The sequence below is a fragment of the Arachis ipaensis genome, chromosome B7 (genome assembly GCF_059453495.1).
Source record: "Arachis ipaensis isolate K30076 ecotype BB chromosome B7, ASM5945349v1, whole genome shotgun sequence".
NCBI classification, from domain to species: Eukaryota; Viridiplantae; Streptophyta; class Magnoliopsida; order Fabales; family Fabaceae; genus Arachis; species Arachis ipaensis.
In genome coordinates, this window is record NC_142442.1 from 115,431,498 (window position 1) to 115,457,231 (window position 25,734).

The 25,734-nt window shown below is 34.6% G+C and overlaps 1 protein-coding gene across 1 annotated transcript; it reads right to left on the reverse strand.

Annotated features, from left to right (window-relative positions):
- Positions 1-3,415: 3,415 nt before the first annotated feature.
- On the reverse strand, positions 3,416-3,898 carry LOC148553810 (uncharacterized). Its single transcript, XM_088494891.1, has one exon. It carries the CDS (start codon positions 3,896-3,898, stop codon positions 3,416-3,418), a length of 483 nt encoding a protein of 160 aa, XP_088351017.1.
- Between the last annotated feature and the right edge of the window lie 21,836 nt (positions 3,899-25,734).

Consider the following 25,734-nt stretch of genomic DNA (forward strand, 5'->3'; position numbering starts at 1 on the left):
ATACCTTGGCCGATCACTTAGTTCACCAAAGGCAGCCTCACAACTCAAAATTACAGCCCCTCCAACCTCAATCAAACAGCCCCAAAACAAGCCTTGGTCACCAACAAACCTCCAAGTAATCCCAATTCAATTCCAATGCATAAACACCCACTTAACCTACACCTAATATATATATATATATATATATATATATATGTTCTAATTCAGTTTTCCATTACAAATACAAGATTGAGTTAGGATTAGGGTGTTCTTACCATATCCATATGCTCAATAGCTTGAGCCCATAAGTCCCAGAAGCTAACTTGAGCCTAAAACACCAAATTATACAAAATCTCAACACCAAAGCCCAATAAATTCAGAACTGGAAATAGGAAAATTGAGGAAAAAATGTGGATTTCTTACCTTTCAATGTTATGGGCTTTGTAGAGCTCGATGCCACGGGCACGTAGCCGCAAACGGTGCAACGATCGGAGCTTGGAGCAAGAAGTTATATGGATTTGAATGAAATCAAGGGTTTTGGAATCTTCAACATGTTCTTCCCCATTTAGGTTGCTGCCCAGCATATTCTGCATGCTGAATGGAATGAAATGAGCTTCAGCTCATTATATATAGTGAGTTGGTTGGGCCCACGGGTCCGGCTCGGGTCTAGTTCGACTGGTTCGGCCTGTTCGGTCTAACTTTGGACCAAATTATCGAAATTGATATCAAAATTCTTGTTTCGACGAGATCTATCCAATTTTGATATTAGTTTTGTATTTTTAGATTTTCTAATTAAAATTTAATTTATTCACTAGTTATTTACTAATTTTAGCGGGATTTACATCCTACCCACCTAATTAGGAATTTTGCCCTCAAAATTTAGATTCAGTTATCTAAAAAGAGGTGTGGATAGTCCTTCAGCATATTCAGAGTTTTCTTGGAACTGATCTCGTCACTCGAAACGTCCATCTCCTTTTATTTAAGCTAGCTTAGGTTGTAAGACATGAATTTGTTTTGGAAGCGGGTTTTAACTTCCTTGTTTTTGATTGCTTATCCGACTCTAGTTCATTGAAGTAATCTTCAGAGATAGGTATCTCCTTCCATCCAACTTCAGAAGTCTTCTTCTTAAATCTGCCTAGCTCTTTTGTTGGCTTTTATAATGAGAATCCTAACTCAAGTTTGTGTAGCTTTGTCTCCGTAGTCTCGGCTGTCAAATTCAGGAACTAGGACGTTCAACGTTTCAGTTTATGATTAATTCAGAGGTGTTTAGCGTACTGCGAAGTCTCACCTTCTCTCTAATGTATAGTCTCTTTGATATCCCCAATCATTAGTTTACTCTAATGGGCAAAACGGACTTGGTCACTTGATCCACAGTTCCCTAACAGTATCACCTTTTGTCCTAGTCCTCGGTAACCTATTATGAAATCAATGGCTATTCTCTGTTACCCTTAATGTAGAACCTTTGATGGTTGTAGCATTCTGCACAGCTCCTGGTGGTCTCTCTTTTCTTTCTCATGCATCAAACTTGTAATCACATAGATTGCCACTTCGTCTTCATTTTTGGCTGCTCAAAATATCTTCTTGGATTCGTGATAGGTTTTAAAAATCTTAAGGTAAATTCGAAAATCCTCTCTTATAAGCTTCGGGCAATAGTTTCTCATTTCAATTTCCGATTTCGACACATAACCCTCTCTTGGTATCTTCTTGATTCAACCCGCTTCGGTACTCTTAGTAGCTCCTTATCACCGTTATTGCGCTCCCTAAGTCCTTGATTCTACGATCTCTCTTTTCGGCATTAGGCATATAAATCTCTTCTTAGTTCCCTTTTGTTTACCATGTTATAAACTGGCAATGGATTTATTCTGACCCTTCCAACTACACTCTCACTCTCCAACTTAGAACTTTAACTCGTCTAACATTTTCTCCTTTGGAAATAACGTCCAAGAATCCCTTAGAAACTTCTTGCTTAAGGCGTCTGCTACGATCTCACGATGTCACTTCAGCACACGTCTTAAGTCTTCCAATAATGCCTCGTAATAATTCCCCAAATGGTTCATTAGGTTCAAGTGATACAAGTATTGGCATAAGGATCGATCTTCTTTCCATGACTCGAAGGCTTTCATCATATCCTGGTATTTCATTCACATGGTGCACCTTATTGCATCTATCTAGTCACGAGCAATACGATAGGCGAGGATTAAGGTTTTGAATTCCCTCAAAATGTCGCTGGTTTACTTTCAAGTTCCAAAGTCTTGCCCTAAAGGATTGACACTCTAATAATTGCATCTAAGAGTTGTGCATGACGCAAAATCCAATACGAGTTTATTTTTCAAAGAAACATTATGTTCAAAGGGACGAACGAGTAGCGTGAACGGTGTTCACAAGAATTCAAAAGAAAGTCTTGCATACAGTTAACCGGAGTTGTACAGAACTAATGGGATGCACAAGAGGAGAAACCTAATTGCATTTCAGGAAAGAAGTTCGAATCAAAGCTTAAATAGAAAAAATAAGGCATATCGGATTGAATAGGTTCTAGTTGACTTGAAAGGAATGCGAGTTTCCACAAGAGAGCAACTTCACGCACCGCAAGTCACCAGGATTCAAAAGTTATGTGATTATATTAGGATGAGTTCAAGCTGAATTCAAAAGAGACAAGCTTTGTACGAGTAAGGAACAAGATCGGAAGAACAATGAGTTGGGCTTTTACAAGAGAAGGTTCAAGATAGAACTTTCAATGCAAGCTATAAGAGAAAGGTTAGATTAAGTCGTGAAGATTTGCTGGCACGCTCTCGCAAAGAGACACTTAGTTGGATGATCCTCTCTTCCAGTTCTCTCTTCAACTCGGTCTTAACCTCTACTGATTCTAATGATGTCTTCACTTGTGTTGCAATCGATACGGATCCGATTTTCGAACTACGTCTATGGCAAACTCACGTTCTCTCTAAGGTGGAAATTCTGGTACATCTTCAAGAACGGTCTTGGAAACTCTTTTGTATAGGAATTTGGTCTCACCTCTACTTGTCTCTCGATCAATTAACAACTAAAGGTTAAACTCGCTCTATTCCTTTTTCTTTGAAATCTTAACATCACTGGATTTTAAACAGTAACTCCGCATATCTCTCAACGGTTCCAATTCCATAGGTATAATTCACCCAGCGTCCACTTCGTCATTCTGATTCTTATCTTCCAAGAACCTAGTCGGCAGTCACTCATCTAAATTAGCTAAGTATCGCTCCATCTCAACAACTAGTAGTCTTCAACTAACCATTGGCTCGGACTCCACGATCATCAAAACTTGTCATGCTTCACCAATGGATCATACATATATTAATGATACGCAAGGTAGTTAAAAACTCAACTGCTAGCTTATAGTTACCTCAGGTCTGAAGATCAGATTCGACTGCATCCCGGCATTTCTTGTGTGGATAGTCTCGAGCTATATGCCCGGCTTTCCGCACTTGTAACATACACCTAGTTCGGCTCCATGCGGCTCATCTGGAGCAGTCTCTCTATAGCCTTCCTGTAACATTGCTGACTTCATGGAGTAACGTTTCGCGAATTGACTTTTCATAACCAATTCAGGAAAATTCGTTAACCTTTGCGGACTCACGCAGTTGAAGATGTCTCTTCTAAGCCTCTTCTCATACTGAACACACTTCCACGCCTCATAGTCAGCTGGATTTCCTTGACAAACTCTTGAGAGATGACACAAGTTGTCGAATTCACGGGTATAGTCAGCAACAAACATATTTTCTTGCTTCAATTGCATTAACTCCAATTCTTTTGCAATGCGAATTGCATGCAAGAAATATTTTCCGTAAAATTCCGTCTTAACTCTACTCCAAGGGATATCTGTTAACTCCATCTGCAAGGTGTGATATAACTCCTGCCACCATTCCTGAGCATCACCTTCCAACATGTAAGTCACTATTTCCACCGACTATACTTCTGGTATGTGTTGAGTGTATAAGAATCTCTCCACATCTCGAAACCACCGATCAGCCTCTAACGCATTGGCATTTCTGTTAAACCAGGGTGGACCACTCTTGAGGAAATCAGTAAGGGTCATGGACCTATAGTATTGACCTATGTTGCTTGTACCAACACCTGAGCTTCCATCTCGGGGTCCTCGCATTGGTTCGGTCCTAGGATTTTCCTTTCAGTTACCTCACTCAGATCCGCGAGTCGACATTTGGTCCCTGTTCACACCAAACAATTGATATTAAGGTGATCAGTCTCAATATTTCAAGTTTAGTGCTTAAGAGTCCCAAACACATGCTCACGAACATGTATGCTACACATATCAGTTAGATATCCTAATATCACATAGACACATACACAGAGAATGCACAGTAGCATATTCAGTCCGTCCTTAGACTCTATAGGAACGAACTGCTCTGATACCATAATGTAACACCCTACCATACATAATCTTATGCTTAAGTCATAAGACTGAGATAGTAAGGTATTACGACCTCTAAAAATAGTAATATATATATATATATAATAGAGAAAAGGATACTTAACTAGGAGCCTTAAAAAACGGGTAAAACAAAATCACAAAATAAAAAGTGCAACGCTCAGGAAAGGATTACTTGCGTGCTAAGAAACCTAATAGGGACATGATAAAGATAAGCAAAAGAATAAAGGAAAGCCAAGGAAACAACATAACTAGCCCCTGACTCAGCCTGCGAAGCTAAGGCTGGCCAGGGGATATATATCCCCAAAATACACCAAATACCAAAATAAACTCCTATCTCTCCCTCAACCTCTAAGAGGAGCAGCATACATAAGTTACTTGGAGAGTAAGCTAAATACATATATACAACAGGAAACCAAAATACACAAAAGGACTACTTCACTTCCCAGGATCCAGACAACTAGCGAGGAGCCTTTCGACATGCATCTAAAAAATAACTATACAATATGGAATGAGAACCGGAGGTTCTCAGCATGGTAAAAGTGCCACGCGTATAATAAATAAGGTCCTGAGAATACCAAAGGCCATCCTAGAACTTCGTTATTCAATCATCCAACTTAATTACTAAACAGAAGCCATAAACATGGGTAGGTATTCTAAATCTACCTAACTTACACAATTTCAATTATAATCTAACACCAAACCATTTCTCCTTTTCCTCCATCCCTCCATCATCCATAATGCAACAGAAACAAGCAACCAAACAAGTTCACGCACAAGTAATGAGCAGATAGTACAAGTAGCAAGTATAACAGGTAGCATGTGATATAAATAAATTAGGCAAACCCAGGAAATGCATAGCAATCAAAACAAACAAATGCATATGATGCATGCCTGTTCTATGGCTGATGGGGCCCATCTGTCGGTTATCCAGCCAACCCGACAAGTCCGAAAACCTTAGACTGTCCCCCGTCGCGCATCCCTAAGAGTCTATGCATAGAGTTCACATTCAATCATCATATAAATTACTCAATGGGGGCTATCCATACCCAGGAATTTATACATGCCCGGTCACCCTTACGACATAGGGTCAACAGAGTATCAAGATTCAACCTGGAACACGTGGTGGCGAGCCACGGTTTTTACCCAGGAAAACTCGTATCTCAGATATCATCATTCGTAAGCCATTTCATAGTCATAATCATTATTTAATCATTCATCAAGCTATGGCATGTTAACTCCTTTTATTAACAACTTCCCTTTCACATTTTTCATCATCATTCCCTTATAATTCATCACGTTTACCCTTTTCGGGTCCTGACCAAACCATTTATCAAACTCTTCTCAACTTTTTTAATATCGAATAATCTTAAAATCAACCCAACTCTAGCATTAAGTCAATCACATAACACGAAGATTAATCTTTGACTTCTCGGACCCATGACATTCACTAAGACATCCTCGACACTCTATTTTCTTTTCTATTTTTAATATAACAAATGAACTCAGAATTGGACAAACTTTATGTCCAGACGTTCATCCCAGAATAAGCTTTCTAACAACCAAAAATCACAATTTTCTGATTTAACTTGTCTCAGAAACAGGGGAGAAACAACTGACTGCTCTGTAGTACTTAGAAACCAGAAAACAGCAGCAGCATACGATATCTAAAATTTCATATAAAATTAAAATTAAATCTAATAGCCTTAAAATTTAATATGGTTCAACTTAACATAACCAGATTTCTTTTCCAATTGGTCTCAGGTCAAAACCATTTTTAATAAAGGAATTATGTAACTTGGAAGTTGAGTAACTTTCTGCAGAATTCTGTTTTAAAAACCAATGAACATGTCCTCTTCCAAGTCCCATAACTCACTCATTAAAACATGGACATCCCTGAAATTTAAATCACAACTGTTACGAATAATTAATTTTCACCTCCAATTGGTTGCACCGGAATATCCATCCATAATTAGAAGTTATAAACTCTCAAAGTTGCTGATCTAAGAAAACAGAATCTGGCTTTTATTGTATAACGCATCGTATTTCAAAAATTCATATCTTTAAAACCACAAGTCTAACCATTCTGAGATTTTACGAAGTTAAAATAATAGGACTAAAGCTTTATTTAAAGTTAGTTTCATTTCAAAATTCATTTTGAAACATTCGCAGTAGAGCCAACAAGTTTCTGCTGTACTAAAAATTATGCAGTAAAATTCAGATTCCACGACTACAATTTGAAAATTCACCATAAATCATATATTTAACGAAAGAATCCCAAATTCTCCAGTTCAGTTCCAAATATTCCAATGTTTAACCAGGACTTGGTTCCATACAATTCCGATCATCACAGAATAGTTACAGCATATGCAATACCACCACAACACAACTCTACATCCTTATTAACAAACACAACCAAAATCCATGATAAATAAATATAAGAGCATACCACTAATAAATTCCACACCTCATAATTCTAATATATATCCACCAACAAATCTATTCCAACAACATTACAAGGCTAATCATTAAATACAACAAACAATTCAACTTATCCTATGGTTCCTCTAACCTAAGTTTTCACAACACCGTAAATATTAAACGTGCGAAACTTAAACCATACCTTGGCCGATCACTTAGTTCACCCAAGGCAGCCTCACAACACAAAATTACAGCCCCTCCAACCTCAATCAAACAGCCCCAAAACAAGCCTTGGTCACCAACAAACCTCCAAGTAATCCCAATTCAATTCCAATGCATAAACACCCACTTAACCTACATCTAATATATATATATATATATATATATATATATATATATATATATATATATATATATATATATATATATATATATATGTTCCAATTCAGTTTTCTATTACAAATACAAGATTGAGTTAGGGTTAGGGTGTTCTTATCATATCCATATACTCAATAGCTTGAGCCCATAAGTCCCAGAAGCTAACTTGAGCCTAAAACACCAAATTATACAAAATCTCAACACCAAAGCTCAATAAATTTAGAATTGGAAATAGGAAAATTAAGGAAGAAAACGTGGCTTTCTTACCTTTCAATGTTATGAAATTTGTAGAGCTCGACGCCACGGGCGCGTAGCCGCAAACGATGCGACGATCAGAGCTCGGAGCAAGAAGTTATACGGATTTGAATGAAATCAAGGGTTTTGGAATCTTCAACATGTTCTTCCCCATTTAGGTTGCTGCCCAGCGTGTTCTTCATGCTGAATGGAATGAAATGAGCTTCAGCTCATTATATATAGTGAGTTGGTTGGGCCCACGGCCCAGTTCGGGTCTGGTTCGACCGGTTCGGCCTGTTCGGTCCAACTTTGGGCCAAATTATCGAAATTGATATCAAAATTCTCGTTTCGATGAGCTCTATCCAATTTTGATATTAGTTTTGCATTTTTAGCTTTTCTAATTAAAATTTAATTTATTAACTAGTTATTTACCGATTTTAGTGGGGTTTACATATCTCACTCTCTGGAGCTCCGATTCGCGTGCCGTCAGTTGCCACGCGAAGCTCTCGTTGATCTCTTCAATTTTATTTGAACAAAGTGGTAAGAAACTTTCAATTTCTTGTCCAGTTCTTTCTTTTATACAGATTCAAATTTTGGCTATGGTGAATGAGTGGTTCTTGTGATTTTGATTACCTAGGTACAATCTAGCACCGGGTACTTAGTGGATTTTGTTCTAATTCACATTAGGCAAGGTAAAAAAAATCCCAAATCACTTGTGGTTTTATGTATATATGGAACCCTAAGTTTTGATTTTATGAATTAATTGTGTATAGCTTGATTATTGTGATTTTGGGAGCCTTTGGATTTGAGTTGGTGGCTTGGTTGTAGTTGAAAACTTGTTGGGCACAAATTTTAGTGTGTAGCACATATTGAGAATTGGCCAAGGTATGGTTTCAGTTTTCTCTGTGTAATATATAATATTTCTGGACACTTAGGCTAGTGAACCATAGAATAAGATTGAAATTTAAAGTTGATGATTATGATGTATAATAACTTTGAGTTTATGTTGGATGATGATGGATTATTGATGTCGTGTTAAGATTGGTGTTGGGTGACTACTGTGATAATGATGGGTGGTAAGCGATGGATTTGTGTATGAGGAATTGTTGATGTGTGATGTTGTTGTGTATTGTTTGAGAGATTAATTAATTGATTGATGATTTGGTAGGGAGATAATGAAAATGTGAATTTTAGGTTGTCGAATGAAATGGAGGATATGTGAATATGATCTAGGTATATTATGACTGTTTTGAATGTGGAATAGGTGATTTTGGATTTAGATTCTGGTAAAATTGAGGTTTAGCGACTTTTGGTGAACTTCGACGGATCATATCTTGAGCTACAGTTTTTAAAATGGTTTGAATTTTATATTAAATTAAAGATAATTCAAAAAGCTTTAAAATGGTATAGATTTTGTAAAAATATGAATTTTGTAGAGAAAGATATGATCATTAGAAGTTGATGTCAAAAATCTGAATTCTGTGATGTTACAGAATTTATGACTTCTAGTTTGTGTGCGCACGCACACTGTTGTGCACGTGGTCTGATCAGTGGCAATTTTTGACTTGTGCGTACACATAGCCTTGTGCGCACGCACACCCTGTGTATTTTAGAAAGTGTGCGTATGCACACTCTTGGGCGCACGCACACACAGGAAATGCCTACTGTTGCGAGCGCTAGCACACTATGGTGCGCACGCACACCCTACAAATTTTGAAAGTTGTATGTATGCACAACCTCGTGCGCACGCACACGCTAGGAGTGGTAGTCTGTTCAGGGCGATCGCACATATCTGTGTGCGTGTTTAAAACGAAAACTTTTACCTTCTGTGCGTACGCACACTTCTATGCGTACGCACACTTCTTGAAAATTCTTCTGTTCGTGTGTATGAACAACCCTATGCGTCTGCACACTGCCCTATTTTTCAATAAAAATCTTGTTTTTGTCTGTATTACCTAGGGGTGTTCAAATCCAAACTGATCCAAATTAAACCACTCATCCAATCCGATCCAAATCGAAAACCGATTAAAACCGCACTAATTTAGATTTGATTGGATTCTGTTTTTTGCAAACCGCTGGATTGGATCAGATTTTAGATCTACTTTTCATAACCGATCCAATCCAATCCAAACCGCACAATGTGCTATAATATTATTATTTTATTATTATATTTATAATTATACTTATAACATGTTCAATTTGTTATACATTTTTCTATTATTCATCTATTATTATTATTTAATAAATATTTTATGTTCAAAATGTTATTTATTTATTTATTTTAACTAACCTATAATTTTATTTCTATTGTTATGTTATCGTTAGCTTTTTAAGATATTTTTAAGACTTGTTATATCATTGTTGATTATTTAAAATTTGATGTTGAGACTTATTATATGTATTTAATTTTTTTATTTAAAAAACCGCAAATCCAAACCGCTTGTAATCGGATCGGATCGGATCGGATTTCCAAAAAAATTTCATCCAATCCAAACCGCACCGCACATAAATTAAGCGTTCGGATCGGATGACTTTTTCCCTTAAAACCGAACCAAACCGCACCGCGAACACCCCTAGTATTACCTTCCCAACAAGCTTGTACACCTTCGTGACACTTATCTAAGTTCGTTTAGCTTGTTTTTAGGGGTCAAAACATGGGGGATGCTTTAGGTCAGTTTAATTAGATATTTTTCTTGTAAAAAGTTTAGAAAATGGAGACTTAGGTTTCTGGAGTACTTAGGATGGATTTGGTTGAATGAGATGGAAGGGTATTGTGTTGATGATCACTGACAATGAATTGTGGAAATTATGAATTGCTGGTAGCTGAGACAAGTCTAGGACTCAGAATGGAATGATAGATCACTGATATACTAAAAAATTATTTCTGAAAAACCACTGAATTACCGATTTATACTGAGATTGTTGAGACGCTATGCGCCTGGCAGGGATGGTTTGGTTAATCCCGCCTGTCGAGGTCGTGGCGGTGGCGTAAGGGCGGTGGTTAGTCCCGCTTACGTTGAGATGTGAGGTCCGTGGCAAGAGTATCCCACTCACATCCTTTCGGAATCACTATAGTGTGCAAGCACTGACATCCTAGACTGTGATCCAGGCACGATATTCCGGGGGTTCCCAATATGAGACCAAATGGCAACATCTCCATGGAGGTGTGTCAGGTTGGCAGTTGAACCAACAATATGATATCACATCCAATAGGACATGCATTCATCATGTGCATCTTCTATCTAATTTCTTGCTTTGCCAACTTGAATTGTTTGCCTATTTATATAACATGCTTAGTTGCTTCTTGAATTAATTGATATACATGTTTATACTTGTGATTTACTAGCATTGCTATTACTTGTGTTTTCTACTGGGATTAAGGAGGATCGGAAAGGCGGTGGTGATGGGATCGCATGGCGGGTTGGCTGGTGAAGGTTGTGGGATAGTGGTGAACTGATAGTTAGAAATCCCTTAAGTTAGTTTACCCCTTTTCATTATGGTTTTAAATTTTAGTTATGCCTTAAGTTGAATCTTGTGTTGATATAAAGCTCTAGGATTGCCTCTGGCATCCCGGGGTCTTATATCTTATATTACTGGGTACTGTTACCATACTGAGAACCTCTGGTTCTCATTTCATACCTTGTTATTACTTTTTCAGATGCAGGTCACAATCCACCTCGATGAGTTGCTTGATGGTGACAGAGCGGAGGACCTTTATCATGTTTTGGATTCCTTTGACTATTTTTTATTAGTACTCTCACTTTTGTATTTTATTTGCCTTAGAAGCTTACTTGAGAGGAAGTTTGTATAAGCTGTTTTACTTTCAAAACTTGTGTGTTGTATATAACTAGCCAGCTTAAACTCCGCGAGTTGCGGCTAGATTCTTATGGCTATTATACTTTGAATATTTCTATATATATGTCTTGATATTTGTATGTCTATCTTGTGCCTTATGTTGTAGCTTCGTGTGAATGTTTCACGCTTTTGTAATTCCGTATTTGAGCTTATTTCTTCATCAGGCTTCTAGAATTATTATTCCTTCTTTATATATTTATATATAAGCCTTAGGATTGATGTGACCTATGATTAACCTTTGCTTTACGGCATAAGGTAAGACTTAGGGTAATTAGGGTGTTACATTTAGTGGTATGAGAGCGGTTCGTCCTCGTGAGCCTGAGGGATGGACCAATTGTGCTTCATTACATACTCTGGGTCATTTTTCTTTCATGCTATTTAGGTTATCTTCTTGGTATTTCATAGCATGCTTGTTTGTGAGTGCCTTTTTGGGGGTAATTGAAGCGCTAGGCTTTTGATATTGAGACTGATCACCTTGATATCGATTGTTTGGTATGGGCAGGACCCTAAATGGTAACTCATGGATGAGGTCAAACACGTACTCAAAGAGAGAGTGAGGGTAATCCGTCGACAGACAATCACGCTGAACTCATGGCGGCGATGACTAAATTAGCTAACACGATTCAAGCAAGCACTGCGATGACTTCTCATGCTATACTGCAGACAAGGCAATCAGCTGGAAATGAAAGTGAAAAAGGTGCTGAGGACAGCTTAGGTGGCGTTCCGAGTGCTCTAGCTGCTTTTCTGAAAGTTGACCCACCGATTTTCAATGGATAGAAAAATCTTACTGAAGTAGACAACTGGTTCAAAATTATGGAGTGTGCATTACAGACTCAACATGTCCCAAATACTCAGTTCGTGAAATATGTGACTTATCAATTAGTGGGAGAAGCTCAGCATTGGTGGCAAGGAGAGTGTCGATTCCTGCAACTACAGAATATGGATATTTCGTGGGAGCTGTTTCGGACTATTTTCTACAAGAAGTATTTTTCTGATTCAGTGAGGTAGGCCAGAGAGTTAGAGCTTATGCAGCTGAAGCAAGGTTTAATGTCTGTGACCGAGTATGCGAGTAAGTTCGAGGAGCTCTGTAGGTTCTCAAGGGTATGTCGAGGAGCCCCTGAGTCCTATGAGGGTTGGAAGTGTGAAAGGTACCAAGGAGGTCTGAGTGAAAATATTATGAATGCTATGACTCCATTAGAGATTTGAATGTTTTCTGAATTGGTGAGCAAGGCAAGAATTGTTGAAGATTATGCCAAGAAGACGGCTTTGGTGAGAGATAATCAGGGCGGTACTAGTAGCAGGGGTCATGGGAAGTATGTTCCATCAAGAGGCCAGAACTTCAAGAAGGGTAGACATGCCCCTCAGCAATCCCAAATTCAAGGATATATCGGAGGGATTAACCATGACCAGTATCACCGGGCGAGAGGAGGAGGTAAGAAGGCGTGGGATTAACAAGAGGAGTTAAGGTGCCCGAGATGTGGAAGATACCATCCTGAAACATCGTGCATGGCTGGGTTCAGTGGATGTTATTGCTACGGATTGTTAGGGCATATCTCTATATGTTGTCCCTACAGGATGGACCAGGGTGCGGACCGGTCTTAGTGACGGGACTAAAGATCTCCAATTCGAGGTAACGATAAAATTGATAACTGGGTTTTAATCCCGTGGTAGGAGGTTGTAACTCGACCGTCCTTATTAATTTATGAAGGGGGTCAAGGATTTAGAACTGGCAATACCAGATTGAACGTCAGGCTTAGGACCAGAGTTTAGCTTAATTTTATTTTATGGAACGTTGTCGTTAGGGCTGGCCAAACTTAGCATCGGAGAAACTAATGGGAGAAGATAATTCTGGTGGACGCAATCAAGCGATTCGGGTTCTTAGTGACAACTAATTAGAATAACACAGCGGAAGGCGTGAGGGAGCATTGACATGGTGGAATTATGAAAGATGAAGTACTTTATTCTGCGATCCTTCTTGATAATTAAAATGAATGTTTCCTAAAATCAAACCCTTGCTTGCACGTGTCTTTGCGCAAAATTCGTACTCCTTGATATGAGCCTAAATCTGTTTTGACCTAATTAAGTGTGAGAAAGATTTCTATTGAGATAAACAATCAGTAGAGGCATATTTTGATTCAATGTGCCTTATTATTTCTTTCAAAGATTCTTAATTTGGAATTCCTTTATGAGGTGTACTCTAATTCTCTTTCTGGAGCATTTTCTTATTTTTTACAACAACCTTGTCTGATCACAACATAATGTATCTCTTCAATTTCTTACAAATACCATTCGAAATTATTTACTCTCTTCTAAGCTTGGTATTCCTTCTAGTAACTTGAGATCATTTTGACATCGCATGCAATCCTTAGATGCAACCATCGATATGTTAGTTCCTTAGGACACGAATTATAAACCCGAAGGATGAAACTTGCGAGTGTACGACATCGCGAGGAGTGGTGAAGCTTTACTTTTACAAATGACGTTACCTATAATTAAATTGACACACAAGGAGGTCCCATTGGTACGAAGTCAAACTGTGGAGAAACTTCTCAAGGACTTGAAAGAAAGATTAATTACAAAGCTAAAGTTTGTGTTGCCAGAATTCCATGAACCAGTTGGGATCTACGATGATGCTTCATTGGAAATCTTAGAGTGCGTTCCGATGTAACATTAGGATGTAGTGGGTTAGGCGTCATGACGATTGAGGCCGTAACGAAGTAAATTCTCTGACTCATGATCTGGAGCCTACTGCGTTTATGCTCGTATTGAAAATGTGGAGCAAGGAGGAACTACGCCATGGAGATGGATGTAATCACCAAAGAATTACTATTTTGAGTTAAGTTATCACCTGGGATTTTCGCGCTTGATTTTGGTTTTCACGTGTAGATTATAAGGTGGTTAATATAACATTTGGCACATGGTGGATTATTGAGTGCAGAGGTAATTAGAAAAGGAGAAAATAAGTGAAAATGAATTTAGGCTTTAATTTTTGGCTGAGTTTAACATTTGATTTTAGTTATGATGGGTAGGAATTCATTAGTTGTTTAGTATATCTAAGGGAGGTTGAATGGTACACATTGATGAGATTATAAGTGAATTGAATAATTATATGTAGAATAAAGGTATGGTGGTATTGTGGACCTTGGGATTTTGTCAAATGAGTAAAGAGAATGGATAATAGAATATTTTAGGTGTTGGAATGATTGAGTGTGTTATGAGTGTGATTGAGTGGATGGTATTGAAACTGTGGTTAGTATAGGAACTGTTGCTAGGCTTTGAAAGTGTTGAATGGTTGAAAATTGATAAATATTGTAATTGGAGCTGTGGAAAATTGTTTGAGATTGAGGATTTAATGAAACCTTAAATTAGGTATGGAAATGCTATAAGGCACTAACTTATGACTTAGTCTTAGGATGAGCGTAAACCCTATTTTGGATCAAGTTGAGGGAGTTTAAGAGTAAGCCTAGGTTTTGTAATCCGATAATCATATATGACTTAACTGAAGGATTGGATTAGTTAATTAATTAGTGGATGAAAATCAGAGTGGCGCGGTAGAAGCTTGTGGAATGCAATGGAACATGATAGTTGGGAATAGAGGTAGTGGAATGGTGACTAAACATATCTTAGGCTTGAATACTTGAAGAGTATAGTAGGTTAGGGTAAGCAAGGATTTCTAAGAAACTAAGTTTGATTATGGCTGTAAGATTAGATTGAATTAGAGTAGGTTTTGGAGATGATTATAGGTGTAATTGAATTGAAATGGTAATATTGTATTGAGGTTGATTGAAGGAAGCTAAGAGTGAGAAGAATGAGTACAGCGTAGGCTTGAATTCGGTTAAGATATGACATTATAAATAGGAATGAAGGATGTAAATAGGAAATTGAGTTGACGTAGAGGAATGGAAGGTTGAATAGTGAGAGATAGGTTTAAGTTAAGGGAACATTTAATGAAGATGATAGATAAACCAAATTTTGGGGACAAAATTCCTTATTTGGTGGGGAGAATGTAAGAACCGCGAATTAATTAACCGATAATAATAACAATTTAACTGCCCGTAATAGGTTTAAAATTTTAGAATATTAATTAGAAAATTTAAATACGATTTTTGGACTCAGTAGATTTTTCTGAGTTGGAAAATGTAATTTTCTTCGAAAAATTGCATAAAAATGCGAACTGGCCAATTAACTAGCAGTACCGGCTTAACTCGGTTCGGTACTATGCGAGAATAATAAAAACAGTAGAAAATCTTAGGAAAAGATTTAGAATTGAAAATCAGGCATTAATTTTAAAGGTTTGGCCCGAAATTGAGCCAAACAGGCAAAAAACGCTGATGGATTGGACCGGGCCCAAGTTGGGCCCAAACGCAACATATATAAAGCCACTTAAGTGGCAAACTCAGCCATTTTCACCACATTCCAGCAGCTAAAACGTGAACTGAGAGAGAAGAGAGGTAGGGTTCACAAAGCACTATTCATCCTCTGCTTCTTGGAGCTATATCTCACTCTCCAGAGCTCCGATTCGCATGCTGTTAGTTGCTACGTGAAGCTCTCGTCGAGCTCTTTGATTTTATTAGAACAGAGTGCTAGGGAACTTTCAATTTCTTGCACAGTTCTTCCTTCTATAACAGATTTGAATTGTTGCTATCGTGAATGAGTGGTTCTTGTGATTTTGATTATCTAGGTACAATCTAGCACCGGGTACTTAGTGAGTTTTGTTCTAATCCACATTAGGCAAGGTAAGAAATCCTAAATCACTTGTGGTTTTATGTATATATGGAACTCTAAGTATTGATTTTATGAATTAATTGTGTATAGCTTGATTATTGTTATTTTGGGAGCCTTTGGATTTGAGTTGGTGGCTTGGTTGTAGTTGAAAGCTTGTTGGGCACAAACTCTGGTGTATAGCACATATTAAGAATCGGCCAATGTATGGTTTCAGTTTTCTCTATGTAATATATAATATTTCTGGACATTTAGGCTAATGAACCATAGGATAGGATTGAAATTTAATGTTGATGATTATGATGTATAATGACTTTGAGTTTATGTTGCATGATGATGGATTATTGATGTTATGTTAAGATTGGTGTTAGGTGACTATTGTGATAATGATGTGTGGTAAGTGATGGATTTGTGTATGAGGAATTGTTGATGTGTGATGTTGTTGTGCATTGTTTGAGAAATTAATGAATTGATTGATGATTTGGTAGGGAGATAATAAAAATGTGAATTTTAGATTGTGGAATGAAATGGAGGATATGTGAATATGATCTAGGTATATTATAACTGTTTTGAATGTGGAATAGGTGATTTTGGATTGAGATTCTGGTAAATTTGAGGTTTAGCGACTTTTGGTAAAAACTGGACTTTTGGTGAACTTCAACGGATCATATCTTGAGCTACGGTTTTTGAAATGGTTTGAATTTTATATCAAAGTATAGATAATTCAAAAATCTTTAAAAAGATATAGATTTCATAAAAATCTTAATTTTGTAGAGAAATATATGATCATTAGAAGTTGGTGTCAAAAATCTGAATTCTGTGATGTTGCAGAATTTATGATTTCTGGTTTGTGTGCGCATGCACACTGCTGTGCGCGTGCTCTGATCAGTGGCAATTTTTGACTTGTGCGTACGCACAGCCATGTGCGCACGCACATCCTGTGTATTTTTGAAAGCATGCGTACGCACACTCTTGTGTGCACGCACACACAGGGAGATGCCTACTGTTGGGAGCGCTAGCACACTCTGGTGCGCACACACACGCTGGGAGTGGCAGTCTATTCAGGACGATCGCATGTATCTGTGTGTGTGTTTAAAATGAAAACTTTTACCTTTTGTGCGTATGCACACTTCTTGAAAATTCTTCTGTTTGTGCGTATGCACAACCCTATGCATCCGCACACTGCCCTGTTTTTCAATAAAAATTTTGTTTTTGTCTGTATTACATTCCTGGCAAGTTTGTAAGCCTTCGTGACACTTATCTAAGATCCTTTAGCTTGTTTTTAGGTGTCAAAACATGGGGGATGCTTTAGGTAAATTTAATTAGATATTTTCCTTGTAAAAAGTTTAGAAAATGGAGACTTAGATTTCTGGAGTACTGAGGACGGATTTGGTTGAATGAGAAGAAGGAGTATTGTGTTGATGATCACTGACACTGAATTGTGGAAATTATGAATTGATGGTGGCTGAGACGAGTCTGGGACTTGGAATGGAATGATGGATCACTGATATACTGAAAATGATTTCTAAAAAACCACTGAATTACTGATTTATACTGAGATTGTTAAAATGCTATGCGCCTGGCAGGGACAGTTTGGTTAATCCCGCCTGTCGAGGTCGCGGCAAGAGTATGTGAGGTCCGTGGCAAGAGTATCCCGCTCGCATCCTTTCAGAATCACTATAGTGTGCAGGCACTGACATCCTGGACCGTGATCTGGGAACCATATCTCGGGGTTTCCCAATATGAGACCGAAAGGCGACATCTCCATGGAGGTGTGTCAGGTTGGCAGTTGAACTGACAATATGATATCACAGCCAATAGGACAGGTATTCATCATGTGCATTTTCTATCTGATTGCTTGCTTTGCCAACTTGAATTATTTTCCTAATTGTATAACATGCTTAGTTGCTTCCTGAATTAATTGATATACATGTTTATACTTGTGCTTTACTTGCATTGCTATTACTTGTGTTTTCTACTAAGATTGAGGAAGATCGGAAGGCGGTGGTGATGGGATCGCATGGCGGGCAGACTGGTGAAGGCTGTGGGACAGTGGTGAACTGATAGTTAGAAATCCCTTAAGTTAGTTTACCCCCTTTTCATTATGGTTTTAAGTTATGGTTTTAAATTTTAGTTATACCTTAAGTTGAATCTTGTGTTGATATGAAGCTCTAGGATTGCCTCTGGCGTCCCGAGGTCTTATATCTTATATTACTGGGCACTGTTACCATACTGAGAACCTCCGATTTTCATTCCATACTTTGTTGTTGCTTTTTCAGATGCATGTCACAATCCACCTCGTTGAGTTGCTTGATGGTGACAGAGCAGAGGACCTTTATCATATTTTGGAGTCCTTTGACTATCTTTTATTAGTACTCTCACTTTTTTATTTTATTTGCCTTAAAGGCTTACTTGAGAGGAAGTTTGTATAAGCTGTTTTACTTTCAAAACTTGTGTGTTGTATATAACTAGCCAGCTTAAACTCCGCTAGCCGCAGCTAGATTTTTATGGCTATTATACTTTGAATATTTCTATATATATGTCTTGATATTTGTATGTCTATCTTGTGCCTTAAGTTGTAGCTTCGTGTGAACGTTTTACGCTTTTGTAATTCCGTATTTGAGCTTATTTCTTTATCAGGCTTCTAGAATTATTATTCCTTCTATATATATTTATGTATAAGCCTTATGATTGTCGTGACCTCTGATTAACTTTTGCTTTACGGCATGAGGTAAAGCTTAGGGTAATTAGGGTGTTACATGAGACAATAATTTACTTAACTAAATTAATCTGTATTTATTGTATTTAATCAAAATAAGTAACAAATCCTCTATGTTATTATGTACCTTATAAATTAATGAATTAAAATAAGGAAAAGTCTAGGGGCCAGCAACTTTATTAAATTTTGGCCAGCATGTAACCAGCAAAGAAAAGTGAGCCATTGGATGAAATCTCACACTAATCTCAAACCATTAAAATCATCATTGATGGCTATTTGATGGCTATAAATCACAAAAGTTGCTGGCCCCCTAGCACTTCTCTTAAAATAATCGATATAATAAATTATGTGATATTTAAATATCTAATCAAATCAATTAGTTAATATAGTTAGTTTATCGTAATAACTTGTATTTAATGAGTTAAAAGAAATAAATTGGAAAACACTCTCAGAAGCATGCCACGTCATCTCTATCATTAAGTGCAAAAATCTGATTTTTATATAATAGAATAGATAGATGCATTAAATATTAATTTTATATAATTATAATAAAGATATTTTCTTAAATTAGTATAATTATGCATTATTCATTAAATACTAATTGTAATATTGTAATATAATTATAATAAATATATTTTTCTAAAATAAATTTATTTAGAGAAATATAAATTGGTTATTAATAACTGATGCCATTATCATATAATTATCATATCATATTATTATTATTATTATTATTATTATTATTATTATTATTATTATTATTATTATTATTATAATATTTTCGATTGATAATTGTTAAGTAGTTTAATAATATATTAAATATTGATTTTATATAACTAGAATAAAGATATTTTCCTAAATTAGTATAATTATGTATTATTACTTAAATGCTAATTATAATATAATTATAATAAAGATATTTTCTAAAATAAACTTAGAAGAGAAAATAGTGCATTTATTTTGGCGAAAAAATAGATTCATGAGGAATTGACACCTCACTTCCATTAGCGGGGAAAAACCCAGTTTTAGTATATTAAGTAGATAGATATATCTCCTCTTTTAGCTCTTTCCTAAAAATATTGGCATATAATTAATGTAGATAATATATATACTGAGCAAGTATCTCTATTGAATTAATCGTAAAGGTTAATAAAACATAATGTCATAATTTTTACCTAATTATAGCAAGTATCTCCATTAAAAATATTGGCTAATTATTACTCTGTTCAATTAGTGTGTGTATATAAGTATATATAAGGAGTAATAGTAAATTGTTACAATTATTTATTATCTAAAAAATTCGTACCTCAGACATAGTTCTTTTTCTGTTTATTTTTCATACCTAATGGCTACTAGCTACGATTCTATCAACAGTATTACCTATGATAGATTATGTAATGAAAAAATTTAGAAAATAAAGGCAAGAATGATAAGGTTATGGAAAGTCTCATCCAAATTTGACAAGAGCAAGACGTCTTACATAGAAATGGTTCTCATGGATGATAAGGTAAGTTGATTATTTTCCATGATTTTATTAAATGATGCTAGGTCCAGTTTATAAATATTTTTTGTTCAATTAAAGAGTAACGAGTAACGAGCAAAGATGGTCTGCGAGTGTTGTTGCAAGATCATGAAAACTTGGAAGATAACTTCACGATGAATGTGGTATATAGAGAAGTTTTTGAGAACTTATAATAAAAAGGTAATAACGAAATCTCTTAATTAAATTTATTAACATTTATTACTATCAATTAAAAAAATTGACAAATTTTTGTTGCTAGTGGGTAATACATTCTTATTGTACATTTATAACTTGAGAATATTAAAATTATCGTAAAAATTCGTATTATTTTATTCTCCCGATAAACAATTTTATAATTATGTTAATCATATAATTTTGTATACTAACATTGACATAATATTGTTTCAGGTTTATATTTTGCAGGCATCAAAGGACAGTGTTGAATTGTTATTCAGTGGGTTTAAATTATTTATTGTTTATTAGAAAACTTTCTGCATTAGAATTCTCTAATAATTTGTTGTTAATTTTGAGCTGATTTTGATATGCTCTTAGTTCACAGTAAACCAATATATAAAAATTTGTTGGTGGATTTAAGTATTACTAGATTATTTATGGTCACATTCAGTATATTTGTCTGATTTATTAAAAAAAGTAGATTACTAAAAGCGATTAATAACTATTTTAGAGCTAATCCAATTAACACTAGATTAAAAAAACAAACAAACAATGCATAACATGTTACTTTTTTATTAATCAAATTATTATAATTCAAATTAATTTTAACAAAATAACTTAAAATTATAATTTCAATCTTATCACGTGCATGGCACGAGTAATTACACTTGTTCTATTGTAAAATCATATGAATATCTCTTTGTAGAGAAAGTATGGAGAGCCAATGAATTTAGTGTACAATAGGGGTAAAATTGAAATTAACATCAAATGATAACTAAATAATTAATTTTTAATAATTACAAATTTAAAATTCAAAATAAATAAGGATTTGCAACAGTTCTGTAAACCCCAACAACGGCCTCATTCTTCCCCATCTGATGTCACTGCCTTCTCACCCAGTCTCTTTTTTTCTCACCGATGTCGCACCGCCACAGACACCAGCCATCGTCGCCCATAGCTCACGCCGACGTGCGCACCACGAATTTCTAGCAACACCGTCACGCAGTTTGCGTCATTCCCGTAGTCCGCATCGCACCAGTCGTGCAGCCCTCTCCTACGCCGGCGGTTTCTCCCTCTCAACGTCGTCATTCGTGACGTATAGGGGACACACAAGTGTGTTGTTTTCATACGTCCATCACGCTTCGCAAGATCGTAAATGGAGATACTCCCTTCGCACACGTTGCGTCCGTCGCGTAGTCCAAGACCGCCATGGCCGCCGCCACCTTCAACGACGTCGCCTCCTCCTACATAGGTATAGGTCCAAGATCAACGTAGGATAGCACAACAATAATTGTGCAAGCAATTAGTTTAGTCCATGATGCTCCCTTTTTTGTACATGCAAACGTAGCCCACTTCAAAAATGTCTTGTCTTGCGCAACCAACTTGGCTTTCTTGGATTTCGCTTCCCTTACATCTTCAAGGTATATACATCAACGGACGAATTTAGATGTTGGATGTTCAATTCACTAGGTATGTAGATGGTTATTTTAATTTTTAATTGGATGGTTATTTTGTTTGATTTAGTTTAAGTATATACAATTAAGAAATGCTGGATTGTCATTTCACTAGGTAGTCGGATGATTATTTTAATAACTACGTGGATGGTTATTTGATGGGCCGGTGAGGGAACTTCATTCTAACGCCGGAGAGGTTTGATGATTGATGAGGATGGGGTAGCAGACGTTGGGGGAGAGGGTGTTTGGATAAATTCTATTGGTAAATTAGAGTTGAAATGGTTAATTTTTTGAAATAACTGTTTGAGTTTTTTTCTTGTATTGGGCTAAATTTAAAACTCATTATACACATTATCAAGATTTTTCATTGTCTCCCTAGCGAAATTCAATTAACAAAAATTATCGATAAGTTTTTAACCAAAGAATTAAAATTGAAATTGTACCATTGTGTAATAATATTTTTAAAGGGTACTTTTTATTATATTAAATTATATACCTAATAAATAAAAAAAATTATTATTTATAATTATATCTTAAGTTAATATAAAAAATAATAAAAGAATAACGCAAAAATTTGTTCTCATCTAATGAATCCTTAAGTTTCTATCACTTTATTAATTATATTTAATATTTTAATATCTTTTATAGATATAATTTATAAGTAATAGTTATATTTTAATATTTTTTATACAAATAATTTTGGATAAACTATCAAAAATGCATTTAAATAATTTTGTTGTTGACAAAAATGTATTCAAATTTTGTTATCGACAAAAATGTCTTTAAATAATTTAAAAATACAATAAAAATGTCTGATATTAAATACGTATTCTCAAAAAGGCTTTAGAGATTAAATTTTGATGCAATTTTTTACAAACATGATTAGAAAAATAAGATATTTTTTTCTTAAAATTTGAAATTTTTTTGCTAATTATATATTTTTTTGTTAAATGATGGTAACGTATAATATTAATATATTATTGTTAAATGACAATGATAATAGTTGTGAGAGAGAAATAAACTTTAGGGTAAAAAACACAAATAAACCAACGGAGGATAGTTATTACATGAATAAGCCAAATTAAAGATTGATTCACGAATGAGCCAAAGCATACTTACATGTAATTCGAACCTATTTGGTTTGAACTCCAATTGCATGTAAATCGAACCTATTTGGTTCGAACTAGACACACATAATTCGAACTTAATTAGTTCGAATTACACACGAATTGGGCTATCACATAATTCGAACCTAATTGGTTCGAATTACTAAGGAATAAGTGTGAATATGTTATGTGCATGGGATTGTAATTGAAATGAAACAAATTTAAAATGTTGTAACATATACAGAAAAATTATTTATTATATAAAGTTTATAAAAATATCTTTAAAATTAATTATAAACTTTTTTAAATTATAATTAATGTACTCTTTTAATTTCTAAGATTACTTATATTTTACTTATTATTTATTGTAAAAAAATAAGTTTTTTTTAATATATTAGTATCTACTTGGGTTTGATTGTATGCCTCGTTAAAAAATGCTTCTAAAATCAAATTCTTTTTATTTTTTTTAATAATTTGATTACAAAGTTTTTAAGAAAAAAAATATACTTTATATCTTTAATTGTCTTAGTTTTTTAATCTTAAATTTTATTTCGTTTCAATTTACTTTTACATTTTATTTTGTGTTAATTTTATCCTTACTTCAATTTAATTAAAGAACATTAAATCCTAATAAAATAAAATTAAAATTAAATAAAGTTAAATAAAATAAAATTTAAGAATAAAATTAAAATAATCTTCAAATTTCATATATAAAGTGTATTTTTAATTTAATTCCAATATTTAACTATATAATCTCTAGAAACAGCGATGAGCTAAAGAAATATACACGTAAAAGATAAAAAACAAATTTTTTATTGACATTAAAAAATGTTTGTAATAAATTATATATTTATTGAAATAGAACAAATTTAAAATGGTGTAATATATACAAAAAAAATTATTTATTATATAAAGTTTATAAAAAATATCTTTAAGACCAATTCTAAACTTCTCTAAATTATAGTTAGTGTACTCTTCTGATTTCTAATATAACTTGTACTTTACTTATCACTTATTGTAATAAAAAATTAGGCTTTTTTTTTAAATATATTAGTCTCTGTTTAGTTTTAATTTTCTGTGTTGTTAAAAAATGTTTCTAAAATCAAATCCTTTTTAACTTTTTTTTAATAATTGGTTTACAAATTTTGTAAGAGAAAAATATACTTTATATCTTTAATTGTCTTAATTTTTTAATGTTAAATTTCATTTCGTTTAGATTTACTTTCAACATTTTATTTTGTGTTAATTTTATCCTTATTTCAATTTAATTAAAGAAAATTAAATCCTAATAAAATAAAATTAAAATTAAATAAAGTTAAATAAAATAAAATTTAAGAATAAAATTAAATAATCCTCAAGTTGCATATATAAAGTGTATTTTTAATTTAATTCCAATTTTCAGTTATAAACATTTTAAATTACAACATTTTAAATTTGTTTCATTTCAATTACAATCCCGTGCACGTAACATATTCACAATTATTCCTTAGTAATTCGAACCAATTAGGTTCGAATTATGTGATAGCCCAATTCGTGTGTAATTCGAACCAATTAGGTTCGAATTATGTGTGTCTAGTTCGAACTAAATAGGTTCGATTTATATGCAATTGGAATTTGAACCAAATAGGTTCGAATTACATATAAGAATGCTTTGGCTCATTCGTGAATCAATCTTCAATTTGAATTATTCACATAATAACTATCTTCTATTGGTTTATTTGTGTTTTTTACCCTAAACTTTAAATAAGAACAATACAACAAACCATGGGTATGCACAAATAGAGATATGCATTGGTGGGACCAGTCACAAAAATTCAAACAACTACAAATGCAACATAAAAAAAAACGCACACACACAGATGTATACAGAAAACAAAAGGATAAAAATGGAGGAATCGACAGGTTTGGCTGTCAGAACTGGCTTGTATATATAGTAGTAGTATAAAATGTTAGAAGATAATTTCATAGTGGTTGGATAGTTCAAAATATTGAAATTTTTTTATTTAATACATTAAATTTCTACATTTAATTTCATTCATTAAACTTTTAATAAAACACCAAAATACAGTTGAAATCTAAGGTTTAAAGTCTCAAATATTTCAGGAAATTAAATTAAAGATTTGTTGGGTGCTATTAATACACTTCTATGATCACATCACAACTGTAATAGAAAGTTTCCCGACCTAAATGATGAAAACTACAGCACATGAGTTGCTTAATTTAGTATTTTCGATACAAAATTAGATAGACTCACACGATCGAAACATGTTAGGTTTTGATCAGTTTCATCAAGTTTGCTAACTTTTCTACTATGGTGGGACTTAAAACTTATATTTGGAACTATCTCACATTCTGCGCTACTCTTAGTGATCTGCAATGCTATGTTATCACCCTTTCTAAACAACTTCTCTGCCACAGGCTCAATGTCTAGAAGAAACAGTAGAGACCAACTACTATAAAGATCTGTAGAGTGATTCTAGTCCTACCATAGTTGAACTTGATGTCAACATATAGACCCTGAGAATGATCACTTAATAATTCAAAACTAAGAAATGTGACAATGAATTCTCAAGATTATGTACGACATCTACTAAAGATGTAGCACAAAAATGTGACAATGAATTTGGAGTGTTTGTAAAGGGATTGTAAAAGCATAATATCCAAATACATGGATAGAGTAAATAATAAATATCACACAGGAAACCAATTCACAACCTCAACACCATTATATGAGGATAGATTGTAATTTT

What these genes read in the sequence shown, in the direction of transcription:
- LOC148553810 (XM_088494891.1), bottom strand. Translation starts at nt 3,898, where the DNA reads ATGTTGGAAGGTGATGCTCAGGAATGGTGGCAGGAGTTATATCACACC.